The sequence below is a fragment of the Mus pahari genome, chromosome 10 (genome assembly GCF_900095145.1).
Source record: "Mus pahari chromosome 10, PAHARI_EIJ_v1.1, whole genome shotgun sequence".
Taxonomy (NCBI): domain Eukaryota; kingdom Metazoa; phylum Chordata; class Mammalia; order Rodentia; family Muridae; genus Mus; species Mus pahari.
In genome coordinates, this window is record NC_034599.1 from 82,494,048 (window position 1) to 82,504,344 (window position 10,297).

At 40.5% G+C, this 10,297-nt stretch overlaps 1 protein-coding gene across 2 annotated transcripts in view; it reads right to left on the bottom strand.

The window, feature by feature from the left end:
• The window catches only part of Snx14 (sorting nexin 14), a 62,937-nt gene extending 59,616 nt beyond the window's left edge, over nucleotides 1–3,321 (bottom strand). For both annotated transcript variants that reach the window (XM_021206636.2, XM_021206637.2), the window contains exon 1: nucleotides 3,053–3,321. In XM_021206636.2, coding sequence (XP_021062295.1) covers nucleotides 3,053–3,273 — 221 coding nt within the window. In that variant the 5' untranslated portion in view covers nucleotides 3,274–3,321. The remainder of the gene's footprint in view (nucleotides 1–3,052) is intronic.
• Between the last annotated feature and the right edge of the window lie 6,976 nt (nucleotides 3,322–10,297).

Genomic DNA, 10,297 nt, shown 5'->3' on the forward strand with positions numbered 1-10,297 from the left:
AGACAGGGTTTCTCTGTGTACCCCTGGCTGTCCTGGAACTCACTCTGTAGACCAGGCTGGCCTCAAACTCAGAAATCCGCCTGCCTCTGCCTCCCGAGCGCTGGGATTAAAGGCGTGCACCACCACGCCCGGCCACTCCCAAACTTCTATGTTGCTAATGTCTCTTCTCCAATACTCCTGAATTATTACTTACTAAAATCTATATTCCATCTTTGCTACCCCAGACCAAATGAGGGGGCTGGGGTCACTCCTCCCCTCTTCCCTGGCTTTTACATTGCTGGTACTCTATCTTCCACATCTCTCAAGCCTGCATCCTATTTCCTTCCCTGGCATGGTGAGTCTCCTCCTTCCTCAGTCTCTTTGCCCAAAATCCTAAAGTCCACCTCTGCCTCCCTGTCCAGCCATTGGCCACAGCAACTTTATTTACTAATCAAAGCCAAGTTGGGGCAGGGACCCTCGCATCTTACAGGCAGATATGTGGGTTTCTGTGTAACTTTGGGAGCCGAATAAACAGTAGTAGCATTAGAACCAATCAACAACACCAACCCATCCAAAAATGGACCTAAACAGACAGTTCTCAAAAGAAGAAATGAAAATGGCTAAGAAATATATTAAATACATGTTCATCATCCTTAGCACTTAGGAAAATGTAAATCAAAGCAACTTTTAACTTTTATCTTACCCCAGTCAGAATGGCAAAGATCAACAAAACAGCAAATGCTGGAGGGCCATAGCAAAAAGGGACCCCTCATCCACTGTTACTGGGACTGCAAATTGCTGCAGCCATTATGAAAATCATTGTGGAGAATTCTCCAAAAGCTAGAAGTAAATCTATGACAGGCCACCTACACCACTTCTTGGCATGTGCCCACCAGGCTTGCCACCTTACTCAACACATACTTGCTCAGCCATGTGCACTGCAACTCTGTTCATAGCAGCAAGAGATGGAAAGAGCCTCAGTGTCCTCCAAGCGATGAGTGAATAATGAAAAGTGTGGTGCAGATACATCATGGACTACTATGTGTACTATAATTGCTGTAAAGAAAAACGAAAATGTAAAAAAAAAAAAAAATCCGAGGAGATGAACCTACTAGTTCCTTTTGGCAGAAGAGACCATGTTTTCCCAAATGACATTCCATGGACAATATAAGCATATACAGCATATATGTTTATATCTATGTGTCTATGTGTGTACATGTCTGTCTGTGTCACATACGCACATCACAGTAGTACACATCTTAAAGAGAAGTACATGTGTCATAAAAAGCACATTACTCATTCTGCTCGGCACCTTCCCTAATTCTTTTCCTGAAAGAGGCTCCCTAAGCACTTATTCAAAGACAACACTGTAGGGGGAGCTGAAAAGAGAGCTCAACAATTAAAAAAACAGACTGCCCTTCCAGAGGATGAGGAGTCCATTCCTAGCACCCACATGGCAGCTCACTGATGTCTCTAATTCCATTTCCTGGGGAACCAAGATCCTCTTCTGGCCACCATCAGCATTGGATGGGCATGGTGCAGATACACCTGCAGATAAAACACCCACAGACAGGGCTGGAGAGATGGATCAGCAGTTAAGATCACTGACTTCTCTTCCAGAGGTCCCAAGTTCAATTCCCAGAACCCACATGGTGGCTTTAAACCATCTGTAATAGTGTTTCTTAAGACAGCTACAGTGTACTCATACACATAAAATAAATAACTTTAAAAAAAAAATACCCATAGACATAAAATAATAAAATAAAAAGACAGCACTATGATGTTTAATGTCAATTTAGTTGATTCAATAGGAATAAATGGGGGGGAAGTATGCAAAAATAATTTTACTCACAAATATGACTACAGATAAAAATGTATGTGTATTTTCTCCCTTCTTTGCATGATACAAATTCATGGTACAGCTCGCATATCACACATTACATTCTATAACTTCCTAATTTGGTGACCTCAGGATGCTAGTTCAATCTGTCCCCAACACACGGCTGATCCACCTTAGAGAAGAATTATACTTTACTCAGTTCCCATTGAAGAAAGTTGAAGACAAAACTCAAATCCTATAGTTTACATTTTGCTCAGCTTCGCTAGTTCAGCTTGAAACACCTTTCAGAGGACAGAATTGTATTGCGTAACTAGCAATGTCTGCTGTTAAAGGAACCTGCTTCTTCCACCTTCCTACAATCAAGCACCTCTCATCACAAGCCAGGCACTTTTTTGTAAGAAAGTAATTCATAGTAATTACTCTGTTAATCTATTACTTAAGCCCACCATTGAAGACAGAAACGAGAGGGGCGGGGGAAGGAGGAGGAAAAGAAAACAACAACAACAACAACAAAAAAAAAACTGTTGTCAGAATCACAGGAAATAGCCATAAGTGAAGATACTAAGTCAAATCTCTTGTGTATGTTTCTGTTATTCTTGCAAATGAACTACTTCAAAATAAAAGGCGACTGCTTGTTCAAAACAGAAAAGAACGTGACGATGTTTTTAAATACACATCTTTTCTACTATCATTAAACCCATACTACTTCTGGAAATATAAAAAATTACAAGCTTCAGGGGCGGAGACTTCTGGTCAATTAACTACAGGTCTTGAAAAAAAAAACAGGAATATTGTAGAGTTGTGATGGGTACAACACTGCTTTCTGACTTAGGGTCAAAAAACAGTATTTTAAAGAGACGAAATTGTGGTTGCAAAGGTGTGTGCCGGTATGAGTGCGTACTGTAGCGAGAGAAGGCTTCCCCAAGAGGGAAGGCTGCGACAGAACCTTGAAGCCTACTCCCTCGGATCACCTTTACAGTCTCGAAATGAGGTGGCATTACAGATTGTAGTTGTAAAACAGACGATAGAGGCTCGTCATTGAAAAATGGTCAAAAAGAAAAGGTTGAGAGCCAGGTAACCACGAAGGCTGCGTGGCCCCGGGCCCGCACCCGTCCGCATATCCGGGCGCAACCCGGGCCGCCCTTCCCGAGACCGCGGTGCAGAGTGCGCTCCTGCCCGCCGCCCAGCAGTCTGCGGGTCTCGAGCGGCCTCCGCGGGGCCAACGGCAGGTACCTGTTGAGGAGCAGCGAGGCGACGCTGAGGCAGAGCAGCAGGAAGCAGAACAGCGGATACTGACGGCAAATCTCGCGCACCACGTCCAGCCGCAGCCGCTGCTTCAGCCTCCCGCAGATCGTCCGTACCCAAGACCCCATCTCAGTCCACGCAGCGGAGGACGTGCCGCCCTCAGTGGCAGAGGCAGAGGGCAACCTCAGGCCCCGGCGGCGGAGCCACATAGCCACCCACCGCCCAGCTTCACAGCCAGATGCAGCCGCACAAGGCCCCGCCCCACAACCCTCGCCGCGCGTGCGCAACCAACGCCTCCACCACACGCAAGGCCGCCGCCACCATCCCGCGGGAAGACTGGGGAGTGCTCAGACTGACATTCTGGCGCGGCCCCCCACTTTCCTTATCCGGAAGTCCAGGGAAACCTAGCATGCCCAAACTGGCATTAGAGTGCGGGAAAGCTAATTGCACAGCCGTGTGCGGCTCCTGGAGCCCTCTGGGAAATGTAGTCCATACAGCGGACCCTGGCGCCTCAACCTCTCGGATTCTCGTTGCCACGCCTAGGGGAGAGAAGGGAAGGACGCCTACAAGTCCGCTTTTTAAACGGGATCAAGCTGGGACTTATGACAGCCCACCCGCCCGCCACCCACCGCCGAAACCAAGTCATGTTAGCCATGTAACAAACGAGCTCGAGTCACCTCACCCCGCGTGGGACGACAGCAGGCTGGAAAGCTGGGTAGTACCTTTTAGAATCTCATTCAGCGTTTTGTAGGAGCTAAAACTCAGGCATGTAAAGTGTTTGAATTTACCCTATAAACATTACCCTTATATCCTAAGATATTCTAGTTTCAACTACAGCATAATCACGTTGCTGAGACAAGCAAGATCCTGCTCGGGATCGCTTCTTTGCGAAACCATAATTTCATGCTGTTCTGACACTGGCAAGTTCCATCAAGCCACCTCTCTTCCCTAGAATCGTAGCCTCCAACAGGGAAACAACTCTGTGTTTTCTCAAGTGTATGTGCAGCTTCATTAATATTTTCAATATTCTGAAAAGGTGGGTGGTCCTTACTGGCTTTTTTCCTTTTCAGGATGTACCATCCTTTCTTCCCATTTACAGCTGTTAGAAAAACAGGTATCTTTGTCCTTAAATTTACATGTATTCCTAATTTCTTCAGAATCAACTTAAATACAGCTTATGGGCCAAAGAACACTAATTCAAAATACACACTAGCAATATCTTTAGATGACAGTAACATTTCCACTGGTGAAGTGCATCTGTAACCATATTCTTTATATACTCATGTGAAGTTTCAAGGTACACACTTAACATTCACTGTTGTAATTTTACACTGTAACTCCACGAAGAGCACGGTAAATCCCAACAGGGATCAGTAGTCAGGACACAGCAAAGAAACAATCTCAAACAAACCAAACGACCAAAGGGCCAAGTAGTAATGCTTACCAAACATGCAGGGTTTGATACCCAGATTTGCAAAATAGCCCTCCATCACTGAAACAAACTGGGGCTAATAATGAAATAGAAACCTACTGAATTAAGTGTATGTTGAGTTAACTAATCTTCATGTATCCTAAAATGCCTAGTGTGAATTTAAGTGATTTAAGCTGGTTAATCACTTCTCTTGCAAATTGTACTGTTTTGATTCTAAGTTTCAGAACTTACTTTTTAACCAAGATAGTATACCTTTAATAGATTGTTTTTCATTTCTGCTCAAATTAGACACCTTTGCAACATTTATCTAATTTCTTTGCAGAACTTAAAATGAACTAGGCAATTTGTCTATATTGGTTTTAGAGTGAATTTCTTCCTTAATAGTATTTTTGGCTGTAATGAGGGCTTAACTCTGTCTCATAAATTGTTATCGGTGCAATACAACTTAACTAAATACCTTTCCACAAGACCCCAGTGCTATAACTTCATCCATGAAAATTAACTTTTAAACATCTCTTCACTCTTAAAAGTTTACTATTCACTTTACACTTAAGAAATTTCCTATCTTATATTAAATGATAAGCTCCCTAGAACAGCTATGAGATTTCCTCAATCGATCCTGTTTAATTCTGCCAGGCAATGATGGTACACACCTTTGATCCCATCACTGGAGGGCAGGAGCAGGTGTGGATCTCAGAGTTTGAGGTCTTCAGAAGCAGTTCTAGAAGAATCAGGGCTACACAGAGAAAGGGGAAAAGAAAATGCTGTCTTGCCTAATACTATGAACTGGATTTGCTTCAGCTCCTGCATTCTCATCTCTATGATGGATTTAATTGTAAAGATTAAATTGGGTGAAAGGTGCTTGCTTTGTACAAGGCTTTAAATTTCAAAAATTGAAAATTACAACTAAACCACTGGTCTAGGTGAAAATATGAAATCAAACTAAACTCCAGGTTTGTTGCTCCCCACCCCCAGCTGCCCCATTTTAAATTTCTAAGCATTGTATTTTATTAGTCTCTGATCATGTGAAATGTGTACTGTTAAGTATAAAATATAAAGAAAAACCATAAATACTTTTAGCCCAACTGGGAGAAAATATAAACTATACATGCACTAATAGTAGTGCCTTGGACTGCAAACCCAGTGCAGTAAGATTTTTGAAAGAGCCTCATACCGCAGGCAGGTCTTGAACTCTTCACAATTCACACTAAGTACTAAGCTCAAGTACTAAGATTAAGATTACATGCATGAGTCATAATGCTCAGCAAATGTATTTTTGAAAAATGATGCATTTGTGTGTACTAGACATGTTTAAAAACAGTAATAGTCCATCTAAAGGCCCGTAGACATTAAACTTCAGTAGTATGCCCATTATTTTAATGAATATTTATTGAATAGCAAATAAGTGTAAGGCACTGTGCTAGATGTGGTGGAAGATACAATTTTTGTTGAGTTTCTGACCTCCAAAGGCTTACAATCTAGTGAAGGAGACAAGTTACACATAGATGTAATGTATAATACAGGGCATGAGTAATCTTATTTATTTTTCCCTAAACAACAATTGGTAAGGGGGCAATTTTTAAGGTGGGAAAGGCCCCTGGAAAGATACTTGTACAAACAGCAGTTATCTCTATTTTCAGAATGAAGCATTAGGCAGTTAAAATATCGAATGTTTCCCCTTAATTTATCCCAATTTCCCTCATCTCCTAGCATACCCTATATTATACAGGAATCTGAGGTAGTAAATCCCAGTTTGCACATACTTTTTTAAAAGGCAAATGTCTCCCCTAGAACACTTAGCAATCCTCCTGCCTCAGCCTCGGAGGACTGGGATTGCAGGCAAGAGACAAAATGCCCAGCTCATCTAGAATGCTCTTGCTAAATATAAAGCACATTTTAACAAGCTTAGTTCCACCACCTGCACAGATGGAACAGATGAGGAAGAGAAGGCTAATAGCAAACTCTACCCCTGGAAGCCAGGCCCACTATTCAGACTCATCATAGGAGATACATTTAAAAAAAAAAATGCCACCCTCAGCCTCACATCATTGAAGTATTTAAGATCTTATTTTACACTTTTAATAACTTCTCCCTACAACCTATCACTGTATACCAACGTCTTAATATAAAATCTATACAAAAAGGTAATGATGCTATCTTTCAAGTCTTAAAGATGTAGATTAATTCACTCATAAGAAAGTAATTTTTTTAGGTCTGAGATGTTTGTTACTTTCAGCCTGTTGGTAGTGGTGCACACCTTTAGTTCCAGCAGAAAGGATGCCAGCCTCCTCTACAGAGGGAGTTCCAGGACAGAGAGGGCTACAGGGAGAAACAGACAAGACCCCTACCCCCAGTACAAACAAAAGTTACTTTCCTGTTTAACCTTTTTTGTGTCTTGAGGTAAATCCTCCATTTGGAAGAAACCTCAATTAGGGAAAAAACCCAAGAACTACATATAACCTTAGAGAATCAGTGACTCAAGTATAGACAACTCCCTGGGTAAAATAAACTACCACCATCAAGTCTTTGAGTCACCTCATGTTATTAGCACCAGAAAGGTTAAGTATTTCACATTTGTTGAAAAACTAGGTTCTAAAATCTCCCGTATTAGGTGTGATTGCTAAAAATTGCCTGGCAATAGATAATGGACCAACTCACCTGCTTATGGTACTAAACTGGAAAAGGCACTTATCTAATATTTGCTTGTTGCAGTTTTTAACAACTGTCTTTTTAGTTATATCTTAAACAAAATACTAAATAGCTAATTTCCCCAGTTGTTTATTGTATTATTTCAGTGCTTAAATGTCTACTTTAACTTTGCAGTTAAAATATTTAACACAAAAATACTTTGACGGTTTTTACAGTTTTAACCCTCTCAGTATTTCCTATAACTTAAGCACTTGAGTCAGGTGTGATGGTAGTCTGTAAAATCCAAGAATTAGGAAGCAGAAGCTGGAGGACTGCCACAAGTCTGAGGACACTATGGTCTAAATAGTGATTTTGTCCACCAATTGACACCGGGCAAGCCCATTGGGGGTGGGAGGGGGAGCACTTTGACTGCCATGTAATTAGGCTTCTGGTGTACAATGTACCAAGTGTACTGGCTCACAACTGTGGAGCATTGTGTGGGAAATCAGGGTTGAGACCTTAATAGCAAAGATCCCAACAAACACCAGGTCCTCAAGATGAAGGCACAATTTACTTAAAATTATTTACTTAAATGAATGGCATCTTGCACAAATCTCAGGTTTCTCTCCTTTCCCTATGCAGCTATTTAAAGAAATACATGGAACTGATTTCAAAGTGAATAGAGATATAACTAACACATGAACTGCCAGAAAATATGTCATCAACAATAATTTAAATGAATCTTTAGATTCAAGTAAAATGCTGCCAACTTTTTAAATTATGGCTTCCTTTTGATACCTTTACTCTTACAAATTAAGTTTTAACCCAAACCAGTTAGCATATATAGCGCACTTAAAAATCTCACTTATTCACCAAAGAAAATAATGTGGCAACAGAGCTCTAATATTAATTTTGTTACATGGTACATGTTTCTGTCTGAAGAAGGTAGGTGGAAGTATGGCACAACTTGGGACATAAAAAGCGTTAAGGTAAGGGGCTGGAGATGTGGCTCAGCAGTACTGACTACTCTTCTAAAAGATCAGGGTTAGATTTCTGGCATCCATCTGAAAGCTCACAACCCTCTGTAACTCTAGTTCTAAGTCATGTCAATCTCTTCTCAGGCATTTGCATACATGTTTGACATAAATACATGTTTAAAACAAAAATTGGTTTAAAATGCTAACCAAAAGCATACAAAAACGTGGCTGCTGCAATGGTGAAAAAAAGACTAGTAAAACTGGAGTCAACTTAGGCAAGTACTAGCAGATTTCCACATGAGAAATCAAACAAGACTTGAAAATAAATAATAAGCCGGGCGTGGTGGCGCACGCCTTTAATCCCAGCACTCCCGAGGCAGAGACGGGTGGATTTCTGAGTTCAAGGCCAGCCTGGTCTACAAAGTGAGTTCCAGGACAGCCAGGTTTATACAGAGAAACCCTGTCTCGAAAAACCAAAAATAATAATAATAATAATAATAATAATAATAATAATAAAACAAGCCGGGCAGTGGTGGCGCATGCCTTTAATCCCAGCACTTGGGAGGCAGAGGCATATAGATTTGTGTGAGGCCAGCCTGGTCTACAGAGTGAGAAACCCTGTCTCAGAGGGGAAAAAAAAGTTAGGAAAAAAAAAAAAAAAAAAAACAGTATGATATAGGCACAAAAGCTGTGATAAGAAACCGGAGAACTAAGAAGTACCAATGGGACTTTGAAGAATAACTGATTTCAGTAACAAAATGCTACAAGGGTTAAAAAGCTTTGACAAAGCCGGGTGGTGGTGGTGAATGCCTTTAATCCCAGCACTTAGGAGACAGAGGCAGGCGGATTTCTTAGTTCGAAGCCAGCCTGGTCTACAGAATGAGTTCCAGGAGGGCCACACAGAGAAATCCTGTCTCCAAAAATAAAAAAAGACTGACAAATATCAAATATCCAGCTTTGTATCAGGATGCTGACATCCTGTAAATAGTTATTAAGAACAAGTAACATGAAACTACATGATTCTAAACCCAGCAGACTCAGAAATGGGTGCCACTATTAAATAGACACATTAGTTGTAGGTTACTGATACTTGGGGGGAAGGAAACAAGTTAATTTGGAACATGTACTTGTTTTTTAAAACATCTTAATTACAAATAAGATAAAAGAGGTAGGACCAGATGTACTAGCACACAAATTTAATCCCGGCTCTCAGGAGACAGGAGAGCAAATCTCTTGTGAATTGCAGCACAGCCTGGTACACATAAAAAGATGCAGACCAGGCAGGGTAATATAGTGGAACTATCTCAAAGAAAGAAGGAATTAATAGAAACACAGTTCTGTCCCTTAATCTCCAGATCAGGACACCATATGAACATCACTATATTTCATGAAGCTTGAAATAAACATTTACCCTAGAGATTAAAAAATTTCAATAAGAGTAGTTGAAATTTAGATGACATAAATCAACTCCCAACTCAAACATTAACACAGCAATTTAAGAATTTAGAAGTAATGGGATAATACTCTGTGGTTTAATAGTTTTCCTGTAAAACAGACTCAATATTGACTTCCTTACTGAAAAAACTTTACCTGATGAAAACACCAACACCATGTACCTGAAATGTTCTTGCTGGTGAGGTACACCAGCAAGATATAGATAAAGAATATTAGGTAAATTTTGCTTAAAATACAAGCTATGTCATAGAATATGGAATGTTAGGCTATCAATTTCATACTACATTGTCTTCAGCAAGAAAATTCAAGCTCAAATATGATTAAGCATGCATAAATACTTCTAACCAATGTAGTGACTAAGTTTCTACTGATTCTGCAAAAAAAAAAAAAAAAAAATTGTTGGTAGAAATTATTTCATTGAAACCATGACTATCTAGCAGTCAAATTGTTTATGTTAGCATCCTATACCTTGTAAGTTTGTGTGAGAAATGGGTCTAAATCACTCACAAGAATGAGAAATCTATGAATATAAAGATAATAAATAGTCCAGGGCTGGTGAGATGGCTCAGTGGGTAAGAGCACCTTACTGCTCTTCCAAAGGTGAAGAGTTCAAATCCCAGCAACCACATGGTGGCTCACAACCATCCTTAACAAGATCTGACTCCCTCTTCTGGAGTGTCTGAAGACAGATACAGTGTACTTACATATAATAAATAAATCTTAAAGAAAAAAAATTTAAAA